The sequence below is a fragment of the Phyllopteryx taeniolatus genome, chromosome 13, assembly GCF_024500385.1.
Source record: "Phyllopteryx taeniolatus isolate TA_2022b chromosome 13, UOR_Ptae_1.2, whole genome shotgun sequence".
Taxonomy (NCBI): Eukaryota; Metazoa; Chordata; class Actinopteri; order Syngnathiformes; family Syngnathidae; genus Phyllopteryx; species Phyllopteryx taeniolatus.
Genome location: NC_084514.1, coordinates 25,833,711 through 25,857,572, shown reverse-complemented (window position 1 = coordinate 25,857,572; position 23,862 = coordinate 25,833,711). Strand labels below are relative to the sequence as shown.

The window sequence follows — 23,862 nt, the reverse complement described above, 5'->3', positions numbered from 1 at the left end:
CACGCTACCACCACCATGTTTGATGGTTGGTATGATGTTCTTTTTCTGAAATGCTATGCTATTTATGTCAGACGTAATGAGACACACACCTTCTAAAAAGCTGTACTTGTATCTCGTCAGTCCATATAATTTTTTCCCAAAAAAGTATTGGGAATCATTCAGATGTTTATTTTTTTGCAAAAGCCTTAATGTTCTTTTTGGTCAGCAGTGTTTTTCGCCTTGGAACGCTGCCATTTTTGCCCAGTCTCTTCCTTATTGTTGTGTCATGAACACTGGCCTAAATTCAGGCAAGGGAGACCTGCAGTTTTTTTAGAAGTTGTCCTGAGTTCCTTTGTGGCCTCCTGGATTAGTCATTGCTCTTCTTTTGGGGGTAATCTTTGTAGGCAGGGAAGGTTCACCACTGTTCCATGTTTTCTCCCTGTGGGGATAATGGCTCTCCCTATGGTTTGCTGGAATCCTAAAGCTTTAGAAATAGCTTTTCCAACCCTTTCCAGACCGATTGATGTCAATTAATGTATTTCTTGACCTTAAATTTGTTTGGATCGTGTCATTTTGTTGCAGTTTTTTCAATCTTTTGTCTGACAGGTTCTGGAGGAAATCAGGCTTGGTTGTGACCAGTGAAAATTAACCAAAAGTTGTGCTTCGTCACAATTAATTCATAATTTAACAATAGGGGTAATTAGTTTTCCCACACAGGGTCAGGTAACTCCAGTAGATTTTTCCCGCCTTAATGGAATCACCTTTTAAAAAAGCATTTTAAGTTCACTTAAGTTATATTTGCCTGGTATTTACATTTGCTTGATGATCCGAAACAATAAAGTGGGGAACGTATGCAAAAATATAAGAATTTGAGAAGGGGGCCAATACTTTTTCAGGGACCATGTATATGAAAATTTTATCAAAGATGGATGATCACTAACTATTTTTAGCATATGAAAATACAAATGGTGAAAAAGTCATGGTGTGCATAGTACATAAATTGACTTCAGTCAACCTTTGGGCCGCACATTTTACCCGAGAGGATATTATACCTGAGAAATTACAGTACTTTAGAATTACCTAACCCTAACCTTTTTCTTAGAAACAACTAAGGCCTTTTCGTGGAGAACAACTGTCAATAATTCAAATACTGGTATCAGAAAAAAATATATTGATTTTCAAAAGGAAACTCAGTGGGCCATGACTATCATTACTGATCAAATTAAATGAAAATGACTCTAATACCAAAATTTACATGGTTGGACACCCACCTTTTGACTGTGCTGTAGCCTATTGCAGCTTCCCCATACACCTTTTGCAGCCTTTTGAAAATGTTTAGTGGTGGTTCCCTTTCCAAAGCTTTTTTTTCAATAAACTTTCAAAGGACTTAAACTACAATCTGGGAACATTTGTAGATTTTTATTATTATTATTATTATTCATAGGTTAAGTTGGAGTCATTACTTTCTGACCGCCCCTCGTATTTAATTTGTGCACTCTTGGTCCTCCATATGTTGGCACAGCTTGTGGAGGAGAAACCAAGGAGTTTCAAGAGGTGAATCTGGTCACAGGAAAACAGCACAAGGGAAGCGGTAGACTTGGGAGTGCATGGGAGTGCATGACAAATCAATGTGTCATCCACACTATTTTAAGCACAAGCGATGAGGGTGAGAACTGCTGGTACATGCTGCAATCCCAAATCCAAATCAAGAGTGGAGATTGCAGCAGACAAGCAAAGTTCTTCTCAAACAGTTGATTGTTGGCTACCGTAGGGCTATGGCTGCTGACATCACTTACTTGGATATAAATAGTTGTATGAATGTTATAGAATTGTATGTGTTCATTTACTGGACTGTTTAGGGGGTGGATCAACAGCTAAACAGCTGTCACAAGCCGCTCTCAGACAGTCGTCTGGAATTGTCCCTTGAGCCAGGCAATTTTAACACAACGTCCAAAATCATTTTGTTTGTACTGAAAAATATCTAAATGGTGAGGCTATACGGCTTTCTGTTGATATAAACGTCCTTATCTTGCAATGGTGCAGTTTATGCGGATGTCAGTCGCATCAATAAACCACCAACAACAGGGAAAACCGCAATTACCATGAATGCCCATTTCTGAGCCTGCTAACGAGTGAGCATCCAGCGAACAAAATGCGCAATAATACAAGCCTGTGAAAGGGCTGTATTCTGGCTGACCCTCTACTGACAGAGGGTTGGGACAGACCCAAGTCTTCACTGTTTCATTGTTGCATTTTTCCCATAGCCAGGTTTTGCAGTGTTGTGATGACTTTCATCTCAGGCGTTCTTTGGTTACTTCGTTGGGTGGTAAAAGCTCATCCCAGATGAGGTCAACCACAAACATTATCCCTGTAGGCAGGATCAAGACGGTAGCGTCTTAATAAACCACTGTCGTTCAATAGATACAGAAAGTATTCCTCCTATTCTAGGTCTTTCCGTCATCATCTCTGTTTAATACACGGGCTAACTGAAAGTTGTCCTCCCACCTATAACAGTTTTTCCCCTTAGGAGCTTTCTTAAGGCCAAAGATATTTTGTTAATAACTAATCTTACCAAGTGAAAACTCTTAGGTTTATGCTAATTTGCCTTCACAATTGGTAATTGGTTATTACATGGTTAATATCTAGATAAAACACATTTTGGACTTCAAGAATACAATGTACTTACAACCCCAATTCCAATGAAGTTGGACAATGTGTTAAACAAATAAAAACAGAATGATTTGCGAATCATGTTCAACCTATATTTAATTGAATACACTACAAAGACAAGATATTTAATGTTCAAACTGATAAACGTTTTTGTTTTTAGCAAATAATCATGAACTTAGAATTTTATGGCTGCAACATGTTCCAAAAAAGCTGGGACAGGTGGCAAAAAAAAAAGCTGGGACAGGTGGCAAAAAAGACAGAGAAAGTTGAGGAATGCTCATCAAACACCTGTTTTCGGCCTTGCCTCTTACATTTAGTGATTTCTCCAGATTCTCTGAACCTTTTGATGATATTATGGACCGGAGATGATGAAATCCCTAAATTCCTTGCAATTGTACGTTGAGGAACATTGTCCTTAAACTGTTCCACTATTTTCTCCTTTTCTACCCAATCATGGCACCCACCTGTTCCCAATTAGCCTGTTCACCTGTGGGATGTTCCAAACAGGTGTTTGATGAGCATTCCTCAACTTTCTCTGTCTTTTTTGCCAACTGTCCCAGCTTTTTTGGAACGTGTTGCAGCCATAACATTCTAAGTTAATGATTATTTGCTAAAAATAATAAAGTTTATCAGTTTGAACATTAAATATATTGTCTTTGTAGTGTATTCAATTAAATATGGGTTGAACATGATTTGCAAATCATTGTATTCTGTTTTTATTTATGTTTAACACGTCCCAACTTCATTGGAATTGGGGTTGTATAAATCACATATGAGCCACTCTAGCTAAAGAGTCCGCATGTTGCAAGGTATATTTCACATAATGGACGAAAATAGAGCAGATGAATATTTTCGAATGCAAGATTTCTCCAACAATACCGTGCATGTTTACTAAAGTTGAAGAATTTCTAAGTGGACCTTTCATTCTTTTTTTTCTGTATGTGGCCCCCTGAGAAAAAGGTTTGGACACCTCTGATGTCATCTGTTTTGAAATGAATGATGGTAAGTATATTTCAAAGATATCAACTGTTGGATGATTTGTAACTGTTTTCTAGCAATTCATTCTGGCCTCCAAGAGTGAAAAACAGGTCAAAAAGGTGGCCGATGCATTGAATGAGATGAGTGTACTGAACTTCCATGGTGCTGCTACACGTTATGACATACTGTACCATCCGCTTATGGGGGACTATTATCTTGCAGACTGTTCACAATGCAGGTCAATAAAAAATTTTTTTGCCCAATGTCACGCATCTTATTTGTTAATGCCAATGTGAATAGTAAAATTAGGATATTTTGATATCTGACCCAGGCCTCTTTCATATGTGGATATAAATCGGATATGTATCGACGCAAGTGTAATATGGACATTCACGGCACGCGGATCCAAACTAAGGTCAACAAAAGGCGGACGAAGGAGCAGAAAACAGTCAGTGGCGAAATGAAGATACTTTACAACTGATAAATATAAGAAAATGTTGGCTCCGGTTGCACAAAACACTTGATATTGCCACAAATGCGTCATGACTTCCATAAACACGGCGCCTCGCGCTTGTGCGCATGCGTGTGACATCACGGACAAGTCACATTTAGTTTTTCTGTGAACGACTTCATAAAAGGACCGGATTGAACAAAAAATCTGAAGTGGGCATCATGCCCTGTAGTCTGAACATTGCCTGTGAGGATGATGATGCTTCAGGAGATTAATTGTAAGCATAGTGTGCTTTTATTTTTTGGTCGTGGCCGGGCCTGCACCCCTGGGGCCCGGCCGGGGACAGCCCGAAAGGGGAACGTGAGTCCCCCTTCCCATTGGCTCACCACCTGTGGGAGGGGACATAGGGGTCAAGTGCAGTGTGACCCGGGTGGAAGCCGAAGGCGAGGAGCTTGGCCATCCCATCCCCGGCTACAAAAGCTGGCTCGAGGGACGTGGAACGTCACCTCTCTGGCAGGGAACGAGCCCGAGCTGGTGCATGAGGTCGAGAAGTTCCGACTAGGTATACCTCCACACAGGGCTTGGGCTCTGGTACCAGTACATTGGGGTTCACCCCATTGGACGAGAGGGTAGTCTCCCTCTGCCTTCGGGTGGGGGGACGGGTCCGGACTGTTGTTTGCCCCTATGCACCAAACAGCAGTTCAGAGTACCTACCCTTTTTGGTGTCCTTGGAAGGGGTGCTGAAGAGTGCTCCCGCTAGGGACTCCATCGTTCTGCTGGGGGACTTCAAAGCTCACGTGGGCATTGACAGTGAGACACCAATGGTGAGGGATGCTGTCAAGCTGAAGAAGGAGTCCTATCGGGCATTTTTGGCCTGTGGGACTCCTGAGGCAGCTGATAGGTATCGCCTGGCTAAGCAGAATGCACTTTTGGTGGTCACTCAAGTAAAAACTTGGGCATGGGAGGAGTTCGGTGAGGCCATGGAGAAAGACTTCCAGACAGCTTTGAGGAAATTCTGGCCCACCATCCGGTGTCTCAGGAGGGGGAAGCAGTGCACAATCAATACTGCGTATCGTGGGAATGGGGCGCTGCTGATCTCGATTTGGGACGTTGTGAGTCGGTGGGGAGAATAGTTGGAAGGCCTTCTCAATTCCACCGACACGCCTTCCCATAAGGAAGCAGAGTCTGGGGTCTCTGAAGCGGTCTCTCCTATCGCTGGGGTTGAGGTCACTGAGATGGTTAAAAAGCTCCTCGGTGGAAAGGCCCTGAGGGTGGATGAGATTCGCCCGGAGTTCCTAAAGGCTCTGGATGTTGTGGGGCTGTCCTGGTTGACACACCTCTGCAACATCGCGTGGACATTGGGAACAGTGCCTCTGGATTGGCAAACTGGGGTGGTGTGTGTGGGATCACACTCCTCAGCCTCTCTGGTAAGGTCTATTCAGGGGTGCTGGAGAGGAGGGTCCGTCGGGAAGTCGAATCTTAGTTTCAGGAGGAGCAGTGTTGTTTTCGTCCTGGCCGTGGAACAGTGGACCAGCTCTAAACTCTCAGCAGGGTCCTCGAGTGTGCATGGGAGTTCGCCCAACCAGTCTACATGTGTTTTGTGGACTTGGAAAAGGCATTCGACCTTGTACCTCGGGGAGTCCTGTGGGGGGGCTACGGGAGTATGGGGTACTGAAACAAGAGATACAGGGTGTTTGGTCCCTGTACGATCAGTGTCAGAGTTTGGTCTGCATTGCTGGCAGTAAGTCGGACTCGTTTCCGGTGAGATTCGGACTCCGCCAAGGCTCCACTTTGTCACCGATTCTGTTCACTACTTTTATGAACAGAATTTCTAGTCGTAGAGGGGGTCCGGTTTGGTGGCCTCAGTATTGCATCTCTGCTTTTTCCAGATGATGTGGTTCTGTTTTCTTCATCAAGCCGTGATGTCCAACTCTCACTGGAGCGGTTCGCAGACGAATGTGAAGTGGCTGAGATGAAAATCAGCACCTCCAAATCTGAGACCATGGTTCTCAGTCGGAAAAGGGTGGCGTGCCCTCTGCAGGTCAAGGAAGAGATCCCGCCCCAAGTGGAGGAGTTCAAGTATCCTGGGGTCTTTTCACGAGTGAGGGAAGAATGGAACGGGAGATCGACAGGCGGATCGGTGCAGTGTCTGCAGTATCTTTGTATTGGTCTGTAGTGGTGAAGAAGGAGCTAAGTCGAAAGGCCAAGCTCGATCTATATTCCTACACTCATCCACGGTCATGAGCTGTGGGTCGTGAATGAAAGAAACAGATCCCGGATACACATGGCCAAAATTAGTTTCCTCCGCAGGGTCTCCCTTTGAGATAGGGTGAGAAGTTCGGGAGGGGATCAAAGTAGAGCTGCTGCTCTTCCACATTGAGAGGAGCCAGATGTGGTGGCTCGGGCATCTCATTAGGATGCCTCCTGGACGCTTCCCCGGTGAGGTGTACCGGGCATGTCCCACCGGGGGGAGACCCCGGGGACGACCCAGGACACGCTGGAGACACTATGAACGCCTCAGGATACCCCGGACGAGCTGGATGAAGTGGCTGGGGATAGGGAAGTCTGGGTGTCCCTGCTAAAGCTACTTCCCCCTCGACCCGACCTCGGATAAGCGGTAGAAAATGGATGCATGGATGGTTGCGGCTGAATCACAATCTTCAGCCGATTTCCTTTCTTGAGAGGTCAGCTATTAAAGGGTTAAAATCTCTGATGATGTCCTTACCTGTTACTGGACTTTACTTTCCAGTGGTCTATCAACAGTTCCTGAAAGTTGGGGTCAATATCTTTTTCCTAAGGTACTGGTTGCGATGGACCTTTGAAAGACGTATGTACCACGTTTTTCACAAAACGAGGCACTCCAACTTGGCAACGTTAAAATTGCTGTAACTTCAAAATTTTCAGGTACTTCAGGGTATTATATATCATTTTTAAGGGAATTAAATGTACAATTAGAAAATATGAATATCTCAATTTACAGTTTTTGACCCACGAGGACCTATTAACCAGAGCCGGCCGATCACATATTCTGAGTCTGATAAAACCAAGTTAATGGTCTCTGAAGAATTTATCGAAATAATTATTTTGGATGCATGACATCAGGAAACTTGGCTTGAGGTCCTTAGGTTTGTCAGTATGTTGGCACATGCACAAAAAGAAAGGAACACATTTCACTGAAGGGCAATAAAGTTCCCCTAAATCCAGCTGAAAAAAATTAGTACAGTAAAAACGATGCTAGCTTGCTTAAATGTTATAAAATTAAATAGACATTTCAAAAATTTTGAAAAACAGTTTGTGAATATCTGACAAAATATGTTCTTTACTTCTTTTTATTTATTCTTGCCACAATGGTATACTGTAAACAATAGCCAAGTTTAAAGAACTGTTCCCTTACCTGAACTTGGCAGTTTCTGGTTCCATTTCAAGCAATTCCCTCACAGGAGAACGGGGTACATTTGCAGAGAATTTCTCTGCAAGTGATGCAGGGTTAGACAATTGTGATAGAAAATGTTTCATATACAGATGTTTATTTTAAATCATGAGATTGTATTATTATTATTAATAATAACAATTATTATTATTATTATTAGTATCAGTTTTTAGTATTACATTGGAAACTCAGTTCACTAACTTAATGTGTTCTGAAACTCTGTTCGTGATCTGAAATTTTTGCGGACCAAAACAGTTTGTCCCATTGAAATGAAGAGAAATAGAATGAATTCGTTCAGGACCCAGAACCAAGTCTCCTTGCCGCACAGTCCGTGGATGACGCGCCCAAACGCAGGTGAACATGCAAAGCCCAGGAGCCTTCCCGCCTCCCGCCAGATGACTGCCCGGTTACGTTGCAAAAACGTGCTTCCATGTACGGTGGCACGCATGTGCACCAGCAGTGACTGATCGGCAGGCCGCATTTCCACAGTCAGAGGAAAATAACTCCTCCTGTACTCCAAAGTAGAGCATTTACAATTCCTCAGAAGAAACAAATAAAAATGTGATGCCACATGCCAGACGCCACCAGAACCACAACTCTATGGCTTCTGAATAGCACAATCACTTGCACGTTTTAGCTTCTTTAGGAGCACTGTCAGGGTCACACCTGATAGGGTGGGGGGCATCCGATCGGCACGGGGGGCACATTTTGCCACTAAATAAATCGGTGTGTAGACACTGTTATAAAAATTTCAAAATTCCATACTTTTTCCAGACCCTAATTTAATAATTTTACCAGTTTTCTTGGTAAAACATTCACATAATTCGTGACATTTAAGAAAATACAGTCCCCTCCATAAGTATTGGAACGGCAAGGACAATTCCTTTGTTTGTGTATACTGAAGACGTTTGGGTTTCAGATCAAAAGATGGACAAGAGGCAAAAGTTAAGAATTTCAACTTTTATTTCATGGTATTTACATCAAGATGTGTTAAACAACTTGGAACAGAGCACCGTTTCTTTGAAGCCACCCACTTTTCAAGTGAGCAAAGGTATTGGAACAGACATTATTAAATTACCGTAATTTCTCGTGTATAATGCACACCCATGTACAACCCCAATTCCAATGAAGTTGGGACGTTGTGTTAAATACAAATAGAATACAATGATTTGCAATTCATGTTCGGCCTATATATAATTAAATACACTACAAAGACAAGATAGTTAATGTTCAAACTGCTAAACTGCTTTATTGTTTTTAGCAAATAATCATGAACTGGGACAGGTGGCAAAAAAGACTGAGAAAGTTGAGGAATGCTCATCAAAAACCTGTTTGGAACAGCCCACAGGTGAACAGGCTAATTGGGAACAGGTGGGTGCCATGTTTGAGTATAAAAGTCAGTCATGCACAAGCAAAGATGAGGCGAGGTTCACCTCTTTGTGAACAAGTGCGTGAGAAAATAGTCGAACAGTTTAAGGACAATGTCCCTCAACGTACAATTGCAAGGAATTTAGGGATTTCATCATCTACGGTCCATAACATCATCAAAAGGTTCAGCGAATCTGGAGAAACCAACATTGAATGCCCGTGACCTTCGATCCCTCAGGCGGCACTACATCAAAACCGACATCAGTGTGTAAAAGATATCACCACATGGGCTCAGGAGCACATCAGAAAACCAATGTCTGTAAATACAGTTCGGCGCTACATCCGTAAGTGCAACTTGAAACTCTACTATGCAAAGCAAAAGCCATTTATCAACAACACCCAGAAACGCCGCCGGCTTCTCTGGGCCCGAGCTCATCTAAGATGGACTGATGCAAAGTGGAAAAGTGTTCTGTGGTCCGACGAGTCCACATTTCAAATTGTTTTTGGAAATTGTGGACATTGTGTCCACCGGGCCAAAGAGGAAAAGAACCATCCCGACTGTTATGGACGCAAAGTTCAAAAGCCAGTATCTGTGATGGTATGGGCCTGTGTTAGTGCCAATGGCATGGGTAACTTACACATCTGTGAAGGCACCATTAATGCTGAAAGGTACATACAGGTTTTGGAAAAACATATGCTGCCATCCAAGCAACGTCTTTTTCATGAACGCCCCTGCTTATTTCAGCAAGACAATGCCAAACCACATTCTGCACGTGTTACAACAGCGTGGCTTCGTAGTAAAAGAGTGTGGGTACTCGACTGGCCTGCCTACAGTCCAGACCTGTCTCCCATTGAAAATGTGTGCCGCATTATGAAGCGTAAAATATGACAACGGAGACCCCGGACTGTTGAACAGCTGAAGCTGTACATCAAGCAAGAATGGGAAAGAATTCCACCTACAAAGCTTCAACAATTAGTGTCTTCAGTTCCCAAACGTTTATTGAATGTTGTTAAAAGAAAAGGTGATGTAACACAGTGGTAAACATGACCCTGTCACAGCTTTTTTGGAACGTGTTAAAGCCATACATTTCTAAGTTAATGATTATTTGCTAAAAACAATAATGTTTATCAATTTGAACATTAAATATCTTGTCTTTGTAGTGTATTCAATTAAATATAGGTTGAACATGATTTGCAAATCATTGTATTCTGTTTTTATTTATGTTTAACACAACGTCCCAACTTAATTGGAATTGGGGTTGTATAATGCGCACCCCCAAACTTGACCTCCAAATTCTGGAAAACCCTTAAACCAATGTATAATGCATTTTTACAATGCATGATTTTGCTTCTACCCATATGATCAAAACATGAAGTAGTATCTGTATTTGTTAGTTTTTTTAAATTCACAGCCCAACTTTTATTTAGTAAATGGAAAACACAAAGTTGTGCTCATAAGTTTGATTACCCAGGCAGAATTTGTAAGATGTGTACAATTCTTTAAAGAAAACATGAAGGAGCAGGCAAAACACATTTAATTTAATTTTAATGGGATTCAAATTAAACTGTCAAGCATGTCAGAAAAGCATTATCATTAAACAAAACATAACCATAGAGAAATTAATGATGGTAGTTGTTCAGTCATCAGTCACATTTAAAAAAAAAAATTACCCCAAACTCTGCCTGGGTATGTAAACTTATGAGCACAATTGAATATATAGGCAGTCATATGTACTTTTGTCGTTGGAATGAAAGGTTAGGCTACAGCTTTTTCATAACCTCTAGGTGGCATACTAGAATTAAAGTGTACAACATTTTCATAACCTCTAGGGGGCGGTGGCATATTGGAATGAAAGTGGACATCTTTTCCATAACCTCAAGATGGCGGCATACATTTATAACATGTGAAAGTAAAATTTTCTCCTCTACCTATGTGTTATGCGCACTATTGACTTTTGTCAAATTTTTTTTTTTTTGGGGGGGGGGGGGGGGGAATGTGCATTATACACGAGTAATTACGGTAACTTAAAGTGAATAACATTTAATATTTGGCGGCATAAACCTTACTTCCAAGAACTGCATCAAGCCTGCGACGCATTGACTTCCCCAGACTGTTGCATTCTTCATTTGAAATGCTTTTCCAGGCCTTTACTGCAGCCTCTTTCAGTTCTTTTGTTTCTGGGGGTTTCTCCCTTCAGTCTCCTCTTCAGGAGGTAAAACACGCGACAATTTGTGCCATGTGCGCGTCAAGTGACGCATAGGAGCCGCACGGCCCAATGCGTCCATCACGTGATGCATTGCGAGCGTTGCCGCCCACGCGAGCGCGGGAGTATAAAGAGGCCATTATTCAGTACACCAGTAGTTTCTTTCTTTTTCAGGACATTCCAAATTGTTGGATTGGCTATGCCCAGCTCTGATCAATTTTCCCTCTTCTCTCAGCTTCAAAATGGTTTGCTTTTCTCCCATAGGCAGCTCTCTGGTCTTCATGTTTGCGTCACAGCAAATGCAGTTTTCACAGGTGAAACCCAAAGCCAAAAGCAAGCACTAATGTTTAAACAATCAATCTAAAAGGAAACACCTGAGAAAGGAGACACCTGCTGTGTCCTGAGTTGTTTACCATATCTCGATATAAATACCATGAAATAAAAGCTGAAATTCTAACCTTTTGTCTCATATTCATCTTTTGATCTGAAACCCAACAAAAACAAAGGAATTGACTTTGCCGTTCCAATATTTTTGGAGGGGACTGTAGATGTTTTGTAGTCAAAATAGAAAGTTTTACAAAAATAATTTATTTTCCCTTGCAACGCCTGAGGGCTTGACAATGAACAGTCATTCCAATCCCATAACTTTCCAAGGGAATGTAAATGCTATTCACCAACAAACAGATTTGTTTGACAATGTTAAATAACGACCACAGCTATGTTGATCAAATCAGTTATCATGATTACACGCAATATTGGATATATTTATACAGCTGTGCTTAAAAAGTGTCTCAAAAAATATTGGCTAAAATGTGTCAAACGTTTAAACTATGACTGCATAAAAAGAGACGATGCTTTCTTTTTTTCTTGACTGACATAAAATCAGACTAAAAATTTCCTGTTTTCGGTCAATTATGATGTCCAAAATTATTTCTATTTTCTACATGCCAGAATAGTGAGAGAATGATTTTTTTTTAGACAAAAATATATATAATAGACAACACATTCGTGCTAATGGGGTGCCAGTACTTTTGAGCACGACTATGTGATGGTTGATACAAGCTCTCAGGATGGCAAAGCTGTACTCTCTGTCGGTCTTGACTGGACAGTGGCATAATATTGTCCCAGTGTATCATTCAAAACATCAGTGGTTAAGTGTTCAGGTCTTTCTAAATACAGTAGACTGAGAACAATATAGTACTGAATTGTTGAGATATGGCTTGAAATCTCAATCTGCATGTTGTGTTGTGAAGCAGCGGTAAAATGGATGAGATCTGCCGCCCCGCGGCCCATTGCCAGCAGTTATAGAAGCCGCTGGAGGTGCAGCACAACAGTGTAGTACCGTTAGCCTCACAGCCTCCTTCCCTCCTCCTCCTCCTGGCCGCTCATGGAGCACCATTCTGTAGCCACAGAAGCGCGTTGTCCGCAGAATTTCAAGGAGGGAAAATTGTCCTGGTGGCGTGGTTTATGGAGCTGGGCGGTGGCCGAAGGCAGGGACCTTGGCGATCTGATCCCTGGCTACAGAAGCTTGCTCTAGGGACGTGGAATGTCACCTCTCTGGCAGGGAAGGAACCCGAGCTGGTGTGTGAGGTCGAGAAGTTCCGAGAAGATATAGTCGGGCTTGCCTCCACTCACCCAACTAGTCTACATGTGTTTTGTGGACTTGGAGAAGGTGTGCGACCGTGTCCTTCATGGAGTCCTGTGGGGAGTGCTTCGGGATGATGGGGTACCAAACCCCCTGATACGGGTTGTTCATTCCCTGTTCGACCAGTGTCAGAGTTTGGTCCGCATTGCTGGCAGTAAGTCGGACTCGGTTCCGGTGAGAGTTGGGCTCCAACAAGGCTCCCCTTTGGCACCGATTCTGTTCATTCCTTTTATGGACAGAATTTCTAGGCGCGGCAGAGGCATACCGGGGGTCCGGTTTGGTGGCCTCATTATTGTATGTCTGCTTTCTGCAGATTATGTGGTTCTGTTGGCTTCATCAAGGTGTGATCTCCAACTCTCACTGGAGCGTTTCACAGTAGAGTGTGAAGCGGCTGGGATAAAAATCAGCACCTCCAAATCCGAGACCATGGTCCTCAGTCGGAAAAGGGTGGCGTGCCCTCTCCAGGTCGGGGATGAGATCCACCCCCAAGTGGAGGAGTTCAAGTATCTTGGGGTCTTGTTCGCGAGTTAGGGAAGAATGGAACATGAGATCGACAGGCGGATCTGTGCAGTGTCTGCAGTGATGCGGACTTTGTATCATTCCGTTGTAGTGAAGAAGGAGCTAAGTCGAAAGGCGAAGCTCTCAATTTACTGATCGATCTACGTTCCTACCCTCACCTATGGTCACAAGCTGTGTGTCGTGATCGCAAGAACAAGATCCCGGATACAAGTGGCCGAAATGAGTTTCCTCCGCAGGGTGTGCAGGCTCTCCCTTAGAGATAGGGTCAGAAGCTTGGTCATCCGGAAGGAGCTCAGAGTAGAGCCGCTTCTCCTCCACATTGAGAGGAGCCAGATGTGGTGGCTGGGGCATCTGATTAGGATGCGTCCCGGACGCCTCCCTGGTGAGGTGTTCTAGGCATCTCCCACCGGGAGGAGACCCCGGGGACTATGTCTCTAGATCCCCCCGGAAGAGCTGGATTAAGTGGCTGGGGAGAGGGAAGTATGGGTGTCCCTGCTCGAGCTTCTGCCTCCACGACCCGACCTCTGATAAGTGGAAGAAAACGGATGGATGGAAAACTGTCCTGGTGGCGCGGTTTATAGTCATTATGCCAGCTCAGAGGCTGTTCTCTGCAGCCAAGAGTGTGATATACAGTGGGTATGGAAAGTATTCAGACCCCCTTAAACTTCTCATACTTCCTTATATTGCAGCCATTTGCTAAAATCATTTAAGTAATTTTCCCCCTTCAATGTACACACAGCACCCCATATTGACAGAAAAAAACAGTATTATTGAAATTGGTGAGCCTTGGTGAGAGAGGTAAAGAAGAACCCAAAGATCACTGTGGCTGAGCTCCAGAGATGCAGTCGGAGATGGGAGAAAGTTCTCGAAAGTCAACCATCACTGCAGCCCTCCACAAGTCAGGGCTTTATGGCAGAGTGGCCCGACGGAAGCCTCTCCTCAGTACAAGACACATGAAAGCACGCATGGAGTTTGCTAAAAAACACCTGAAGGACTCCAAGATGATGAGAAATAAGATTCTCTGGTCTGATGAGACCGTGATTTTTGGCCTTAGTTCTAAGTGGTATGTGTGGAGAAAACCAGGCACTGCTCATCACCTGGCCAATACAGTCCCAACAGTGAAGCATGGTGGTGGCAGCATCATGCTGTGGGGGTGTTTTTCAGCTGAAGGGACAAGACGACTGGTTGCAATCGAAGGAAAGATGAATGTGGCCAAGTACAGGGATATCCTGGCCGAAAACCTTCTCCAGAGTGCTCAGGACCTCAGACTGGGCCAAAGCTTCACCTTCCAACAAGACAATGACCCTAAGCGCACAGCTAAAATAACGAAGGAGTGGCTTCAGAACAATTCTGTTCTTGAATGGAGTGAAAAATTTAAGGGTGTCTGAATACTTTCCGTACCCACTGTATATCTGTGTTTTATTTATTTTTATTTATTTGAAATTCCATTCCTGAACCGTTTATATACAAGAATACACAGTTTGCTGCTATGCACAATGTGAATTTAAGAAAGAATAACTGAAAAAAGAAAACAATTAGTCATTCATTATTCAGTGAAAAGTCATTTTCTCATGTATTCATAATTGCTCTTTAACCAAGCAAAAATATATTTTATCTGATTAATCAACGGAATTTTCAGTGGAATACAGAATTACTCAAATATTCGATAGCTCCAGCTCCACCTAATTTTAAGCAAAAAACTAAGATAACTGAAATACGCGATGCACAAAGTGAATGACGCTTATGCTGTTTAAGAGAAATCAAAACTGAACATTCTGAGTGAATGCTGTTACTGTGAACTGAAGCATAGGTCATGAATCGAAGCAATATTTGTCTGAAAAATTATCAACCACTTTGTTAGGCGAACAGTGCCGTTTGTGAACTGAGGTTCCACTGTACTTGCATATTAGCTACATAGAATCATATTCAGTTTCCCTTCTTTCACAACTAAACAGTGATATTTCAAATGATAAAATTCATGATTTTTCCTCACCGATAAGTGGCCTCATCATTGGATAATACACTTGCCACACCATCTCCAATGACATCCCACTGTCCATGTAAATGCCTCCAGCGAGTGACTCAAAGATATCACCCATAGCCTTGGGGACTTCAATGTCTTCCTCTTTCTCCTCATCTTCTTCAGAGCGTCGTAGCTGAGATAAAGGGGAAAAAAAGGAGTGATGTGAAGTAATGACAGTAAAAAAAACAACTAGCTTCACGAAAATATGACAAAAGAGCGACCAATAACAAATAGCTCAATGCTTTTCTATTACCGTAGTAGCAACAACAGTTTCGTCATGGTACACCATTTTATATTATATATATTATATATATATATATATATATGTATAGATATGGGCGGCACGGTTGCCGACTGGTTAGAGCGTCAGCCTCACAGTTCTGAGGTGCGGGGTTCAATCCCCGTCCCCGCCTGTGTGGAGTTTGCATGTTCTCCCCGTGCCTGCGTGGGTTTTCTCCGGGCACTCCGGTTTCCTCCCACATCCCAAAAACATGCATTAATTGGAGACTCTAAATTGCCCGTAGGCATGACTGTGAGTGCGAATGGTTGTTAGTTTCTATGTGCCCTGCGATTGGCTGGCAACCAGTTCAGGGTGTACCCCGCCTCCTGCCCGATGACAGCTGGTATAGGCTCCAGCACGCCCGCGACCCTAGTGAGGAGAAGCGGCTCAGAAAATGGATGGATGGATGGATGTATAGATATGTGTGTGTGTGTGTCTGTATATATCTCAACAAAATTACTCGTTTATTTGTAGCTGCTGTACTGTTTTGTTAAAGGATTCTAATGAATCTGGCCACTGATCCTTGGGAAAAATTTAATTGAGCGAGATTCACTCAGAATTGTTTAGCCCCTTCCATTCCACCTCACCTGAAACAACCATCCACCAAGTTGCGACGGGCCCCTTCCCCCTTCCGCCCATGAAGAATCTTAACTGTAAAACTTACTGATATGTGCCGGGTCATGGCTGCGAATCTGATAAAAATAACGTATTTCCCCAGAATAAGTCAGGGTCCTAAGGAGCTCAGACATTTTTTATCCCTGTGATTACAAAGGACAAAAAGTTGTTGAAAGAAATGAGACACAAAGACAGTAGAACTACAAATTTAGGGCCATATTCTCCCGTCTGTGCGTCAGTCTGTATTTTACGCGCCTGGCTTACGCACTGTGCTGTCAAGGTCCGCCGATACTCCCCTAAAGACTTCTGACACACCCACCGTGCGTGCCCGGCTTGTTTGCGTGTAACAGCTTGAGAGGTGTGACACATTTAAGTCTGAGGCTAGCTGGAATTCCAGGGTTGTGGAGTTTTTCTTAGATGCATGAATGCTGTGGAAATCCATTTGGGAAATATGTCATACTTTAAATGTGAAATTAACTCCTGTAGCTAATGGAAGTTAATCGTCCCCAGTGAGACGTACACTCCCGTAACTGCAACCTTCGTGGTGTTGTGACTGAGGGTAACTGCCACCCTGCCACATTTCTGAGATGAATAGTTCTTTCCAGAGTTTTTTGTTTATTTAAATTGGCATTATAATAAGACCCCACTGTGCAACTTTAGGCCACCAAATGCTGCAGGCTAATTTAATGAAGAGCTTAAACAAGCTCTTCATTAAATTTTTATTTTTAAGTAAATCAGATTTTTATTTTTTTTTTGCAAGAATTTAGTTGGGGAAAAAAAACATTTGAGACTTTCGCATTTTAAACTTTGAAAGAGTTGCAGACACCGTGTTTTTGGCTGTCCAATGTATTTAAAATAAAATAAAAATTAAAGGGGGTATGTTATTTAATTGTTCAATTTTGTCACGGTTTTTAAAATATATTTTTATGGTTTTGGTCTTGACACGGTCTCAATTTGTCTCGGTCTTGTTGTTGTCTTGATCTCGGCTTGTCTCGGTCTTAACTCGGTCTCGACTCAGTCTTGCTGCCCAAAAGTCTTGGTCTTGTCTTGGTCTCAGTGAATTCTGGTCTCGGGCAAGTCATGGTCTTGTATAGTGTGGTCTTGAGCACAACACTAGTAACAGCTCTATGTTTATGGAGGCCATAGCTGAGTCACCAACTGTAAATGCAGAGAAAGTTGAACTTTTGGAAAAGTTACCCTGGAAAATCTCTAATGTAAATTAAAACTAAGACAACTTTAAAACACCACGGAGGAGCAGTATAATGGTGAAGGCCTTTAAATTTAAGCATAAGAAAGCAGAATGTAAGTGGAGAAAGACTCAACTTCAAATTGACTATGACCTTTACAGACAAAGTCTGTGGATTATTAACCAAGAGTTAATCAGGGCGAGACAGCAAAACTTTTCCGAAATCCTGAGTAAGAACCTCAATACTCACACTCCATTTGCTGTGGTTAACAAGTTCACATACCACCTATTCAGATAGTTCCAGAACTCCTCACAGCAGATAAATGCAATGAATTAGCTTGCTATTTTAGTGAAAAAATACAATCCATCAGGTCAAATATCGGCACAAATCAGCAAAATGATCAAATGATGCTACAAATGAACCAACGCAGAAAAAAACCTATTACCATGTTAGAATTTGATTGTTGACCAAAAACAAAAACAGTAGAGAAAACTGTTCATAAGCTGAAACCATTAACTCGCTATCTACTCAAGACCATATAACTTTCTCAAAACTAAGTCCTAAACCTCTGAAAGTTGCTGCCATTAAGCCACATAAAAAAGAGAACGCTGGATGCTTCAATGTTAGCAAACTATAGACCCATGACACAGTTTTATCTAGCAGTGTCTCCAGATGGCTAATGTTCAGTTGAGGTGGTGTGTCATTGTTTACAACAAATACCTGGATGAACCAACATTTCCTTCCATTAAGTCACAACAAAACAGGGGTAATTGTTTTTGAAAAGAGTAAGAGTAAAGGAAAAGAGGGCTGCTGTTAGTAAATACTTGGAGTCACTCTCTTTAAAAACCACAGACCAAGTCCAAAACCTTGGTGTGCTGAAAGATTCCGATCTGACTTTCAGCAGTCATTCCAAATTAATCATGAAAACAGACTTCTACTAGCTGAAGAACATATCCAAAGTAGGCTTTACACGATCATGATTTTTGGGGCCGATAACCGATCAGCAAATAAAAAAAAACGATAACCAATCACCGATCCGATCACAAGATGGAGCAGAGTCTATTTCCATGACATGTATATACTTGTGTACTGTATGACTTTTTCATTTATTGTATATACTTGTGTACTGTATACTGAGTACTGTATCTTCAAATTTATTCTCTAGCATTTTAGACAAAAGTTAAAACATCAATGACCTCTAGGGGGCATTCAAGGATAGGCCACTGACATAACTAGTTCAAATCAACATTACAACATGACATAAATAATGGGTGCTAACTTATCCATCCATCCATTTTCTGAGCCGCTTCTCCTCACTAGGGTCGCGGGCGTGCTGGAGCCTATCCCAGCTATCATCGGGCAGGAGGCGGGGTACACCCTGAACTGGTTGCCAGCCAATCACAGGGCACATACAAACAAACAACCATTCACACTCACATTCACACCTACGGGCAATTTAGAGTCTCCAATTTATGCATATTTTTGGGATGTGGGAGGAAACCGGAGTGCCCGGAGAAAACCCACGCAGGCACGGGGAGAACATGCAAACTCCACACAGGTGGGACTGGGGATTGAACCCTGGTCCTCAGAACTGTGAGGCTGACGCTCTAACCAGTCGTCCACCCTGCCGCCCGGGTGCTAACTTACTGTAATTAAATTACTTTAACAAACACTGTTATTGACATGCCTACTCTAACTTTCTCACTGTCCCAGCTATATGGACGGGTTTTGTCCAGAGTTTGTCCGTTTGACCACGCCCCCCGCTGCGTTACTTGAACGCGGCATGCTCCTCCTCGTGTACATTCTTCAGGTGCCCGATCAAATTTGTTGTGTTGCATTTAGATGACCTTCCCCACGACATACTTCAGTTATGCACAGACTGCAAATAACTTACGTGTTGTTTGTCTGAGACACCGCAAAATAGTCCCACACCGATGACGTGTTATTTCACCAACAAGATTGAAAAAACTTTATTGGCCATCAGATAGTTACAGTATTGTGCCACAAGATACATGACAGGGCTAAAAATAAAAAATTTTTTTTTTAATTCATACGCCACGAAGACACGGAGTTAAATGTCTTATGCGGAGCCGATCGATAACGTCATTGACCAGATCGGTGAATTATGACATGAAAGCCGATCAGCCGATCAGCACAGAATGCTAGTTATCGGCCGATACTGATCACACCGATCAGATCGAAGTAAAGTCTAATCCAAAGTGAAGGATTTACCAAGCAGACCAGGAGAAGCTCATCCATGCTTTTAGCTCAAGTAGACTTCACTATTGTAATGGTCCTACCAAGCGAACAGATCTGCGGATGATGCAGTCAACATGGGACTGCACTTCATCCTAGAACACCTCGACAGTGTAGGGACCTATGCGAGGATCCTGTTCGTCGACTTCAGCTCAGCGTTCAACACCATCATCCCTGAACTCCTTTCATCCAAGCTTCTCCAGCTCAGCGTCTCACCTGCCATCTGCCAGTGGATTTACAGCTTTCTGACGGCCAGGACACAGCAGGTCAGGCTGGGGGAGGCCACCTCATCCACACGCAGCATCAGCACTGGGGCACCCCAAGGTTGTGTCCTCTCTCCGCTGCTCTTCTCTCTCTACACGAACGACAGCACCTCAGCGAACCCGACTGTCAAACTCCTGAAGTTTGCAGATGACACCACTGTCATCGGCCTCATCAAGGACGGTGACGAGTCTGCATATCGACAGGAAGCGGAGCGGCTGGAGCTGTGGTGCGGCCGACACAACCTGGAGCTGAACACGCTCAAGACTGTAGAGATGATCGTGGACTTCAGGAGGTATCCTTCGCCACAGCTGCCCCTCACGTTGTCCAGCTGCCTTGTGTCAACCGTCGAGACCTTCAAGTTCCTGGGAATTACAATCTCCCAGGACCTGAAGTGGGCGACCAACATCAACTCCGTCCTCAAAAAGGCCCAGCAGAGGATGTACTTCCTGCGGCTTCTGAGAAAGCACGGCCTGGCACCGGAGCTGTTGAGGCAGTTCTACACAGCAGTCATTGAATCAGTACTGTGTTCTTCCATCACAGTCTGGTTTGGTGCTGCTACAAAAAAGGACAAACTCCGACTGCAACGGACAATCAAAACTGCTGAAAGGATTGTCGGTACCCCCCTACCCACCCTTCAGGACTTGCACGCTGCCAGAACTAAGACAAGGGCATGCAAAATCCTCTCGGACCCTCCCCACCCCGGTCACCAGCTCTTCCAGCTCCTTCGCTCAGGTAGGCGCTACCGATCAATGCAAACTAGAACTAGTAGACATTCCAACAGCTTCTTCCCTCTTGCAATCAACGTCTTAAACAGCTAACTTATAATTCCATTACAACAAGCTGGCAATTTTTTGACTTGAGTTCGTTGTCACATTTCTGTGGGGCCAATTATGTATTACTCGTGCACTCACTGTAGTTGTCTCGCCGTGCTGCACTATTTGCATATACTGGCCACTCATGCCAGAGTAGCTTCTGCTCCATTTGCACACTGATTGAGGAGTATCTGTAACATTTCCACAACCATTGTCCCAGATTATCGCACTACTCGTCACTTTAAACCGCATACACTCCTTGAAGTCTCAGTGCCCTTTGCACAATGGTCATTGCACCGGACTATTGCGATATTAGCCATTCGAACTGCTCTAAGTGCTAGAGGACTCTGCATCTTTTTGCACAATTGTTTTTTGTCAATGTCTTTATGTCTCCAAAGTGTTCTGTAAATTGACTGTCTGTTGTACTAGAGCGGCTCCAACTACCGGAGACAAATTCCTTGTGTGTTTGGACATACTTGGCAAATAAAGATGATTCTGATTCTGATTCTGACTGGACTGCGCCAAAAGAGCAGCTAACAGCTAAATGCTTATGGAATATAAACCTAGTAGGGCTCTGAGATCTACAGACTCAGGTCAGGTAGTGTAGCACAGAGTCCAAAGCAAACATGGAGAAGCATCATTTAGCTGTTATGCTGCACACAAGCTTATTCCACAGCTGCCAATAGAAGGGACGTCAGGCCCAAGTATGAATGTTTTTAAGTCCAGGTTTAAAACTATTCTTTTTTTTTTCCTCATGCTTATGATTTGAGCATTTGAGTTTTTCCATCACTTAAAGATTTCTCTTTCCTGTACAACTATTTTTAAGCTGTCTTTTTTTGCTCTTTGTTTTTAAGTCTTTTTGCCCTGTGTTTTGAAATGTCTTTCTGCTCTTTGTTTTAAAATGCTTTTAATCATGTAAAGCATATTGTGTTTCCTTGTGTATGAAAAGCCTTATATGAATAAATTTGCCTTGCCTCTCCTGCACAATGAGGAAATGAAATGCTTGACGTATATTACAATCGCTCAAATGAGAGTCGTCTACACACTCCACAATAGCACTTACCTCTGAGTCCATGCCTTGCATCTCATTCTTTTCCAGTTGAAACTGCACAAAGTCATCAATAACGTGGAAAAGTTCAGGTGAGATAGCTTTGAAGTACTTGTGGTAGTCATACTTTACGGCCAGAGAGGCAAAAATGGTGTTGTTGACAAGTGCTGAGCGCAGATCAGTCAGTACACCAGGCGAGTGCTGCCGTGGGTCTTCATAAAGGTGCTTTGTAATGAGGTAGTCCAGAATTGCATCACCAAGAAACTCCAATCGTTGGTAACAATCTGAAGAGAAACGGACAGCCATATATGCAGAGGTGAAATAAATACCAACGTACATAAGCCAGTCTTCATAACTTATTAAATTTTTAAAGGAAATGCAGAGAATCCTACAAGGAATCACTCAGGGTATCCTCCAATTATTTATGATACTGTATATGTGCAATGTACTGTATTGTAGTGACTATGGCCCAGTTGGCACTGCTACACCGATTATTTGTTAAAAGGCCTTTGAGGTTTTCTCTGACGTGCCATGAAGTCCTGAACGTGCAGATAACCTTCCAGCCCCGCGTCACTGCTTGGACCTAAGTAGAGAAAAAAAAAACGATTGTGGTTTTGGGGAACTTTATTTTAAGCTTCGCCGCGTAAATATGAGATTTGGGAAGTCACTGGTCGCAGTTAAATGTGTTCCAGACAGGAAATTCTCTATTGTGTGTAAGTGGAGCTACAAGGTAAATTATTAGCTCTTTGTGTGTTTTGAAAAACACGTGGCGTTCGTGACGATCGTCATTTTTGCTCTGCGGCTCCTTTAATGACGCCATTTTGCCTCTCTTTTCTTCATGGTGTGGAACTGTTGTGTGTGCTTTGGATTGTCCTCAAGTGCCCCCTCGTGGATGTTTAGGCCATTACGCAGCTTGTTGGGAAAATTCCACGTGACATCATTGTGAGGTTGCCATTCTGGTTCTTCTTCGGGGTGTGAATCGTTGTGCTTGCTGTAGTACAGTCCTCAGGTGCCACCCCATGGCACCACTAACTAATATTGTGCCTCTACTCCAAATTAGACGCACTGCTTAAACGAGCTCGCAATACTAACATTTCTAGTTGCGTACAAAGTCCAGATACTGCACACGCAATGCAATTATGGGAGTTTTAAAAAGTCCCAGTCAATATGACAATCTTGACACGTTAACACAGCTTGTCAGTAACCTTACTAAAGACCTCGTCCCGGGTTATGCAGAATCTGTCAAAGATGCTAGCCTTGAAGTCCTCAATAGCAACATGGCACAACTTATGAGTGACGCTGAGCACAAAACCTGAAGACACAAATCTCGCTCATTGTTGTAAACAGTGTCACAGTTGAAGGAGGATAAACAAATGAAACTCAAACTAGAAACTGAACAGCAGCAGCAAATCAACTTAACGGCACCGCTAGCAGAGTCCAATTCTTGTTTAAACCTTGCAACCCGCCTAGTTGATGTTGAGACTCAGCTTGAGATGTTCAAAGAGGAACGCTCTAAAAGCGTTGAGTACTCGTGAACTCATATCACGATTGACAGCACTAGAATCTGACATGCGCTCTCTTCAAAAGCTAAAGCTAGAACAGGAAGCCGAAATAACACTTGTTCGTCAGGAATTACAGGCAGCTCGCAAATTAATTGCCAACCGGCAGCAAGTCTTCCTACAGCAGACACTGTCTGATGAAATCAATGAGTGCACACCTGTCACCCAGATTTGACGCAGCAGTCCCAGTGCTTTGTCCTAACCATCCTGGGATACTGTCAAAAAAGCCCCTGCCATTTTGCAAAGCCCCTCTCTGACTCTGGCCCCGCCAAGTCAAGAGCCCGCCACGCCAGGTACAGTCCGCCTCAACGACTCCCACACGTTGGTCGCTTTTCCTGGCGTCTCTGCAGGTATGAGCTTATAAGACTTTGTGCGCAACCTTCCAAGATTCAAACCTAAATCTGACTGATCCCATGACACGACAGCATACCTTAAAGACATTGAATTTGATCTTAAACGGTTCCCATTTGCAACCACTGAGGTCACTTCTCGTCGAGAAGTGAGTAGCTTAATTGATCAACAACCAGCATGTCTTGTCAAACTATCAAGCCCTCTTTGGCTTTGTCCCGTGAAT

The 23,862-nt window shown here is 43.2% G+C and overlaps 1 protein-coding gene across 5 annotated transcripts in view; it reads right to left on the bottom strand.

The window, feature by feature from the left end:
- The window catches only part of dicer1 (dicer 1, ribonuclease type III), a 265,924-nt gene that overhangs the window by 7,091 nt on the left and 234,971 nt on the right, over nt 1-23,862 (bottom strand). For 4 of the 5 annotated variants that reach the window (XM_061793885.1, XM_061793886.1, XM_061793884.1 and 1 more), the window contains 3 exons: nt 21,745-22,013; nt 15,238-15,400; nt 7,473-7,548 (listed from right to left, as the gene is read on the bottom strand). In XM_061793885.1, the coding sequence (XP_061649869.1) occupies nt 7,473-7,548; nt 15,238-15,400; nt 21,745-22,013 (508 nt within the window). The remainder of the gene's footprint in view (nt 1-7,472; nt 7,549-15,237; nt 15,401-21,744; nt 22,014-23,862) is intronic. The other variant, XM_061793888.1, reaches the window with a different exon arrangement.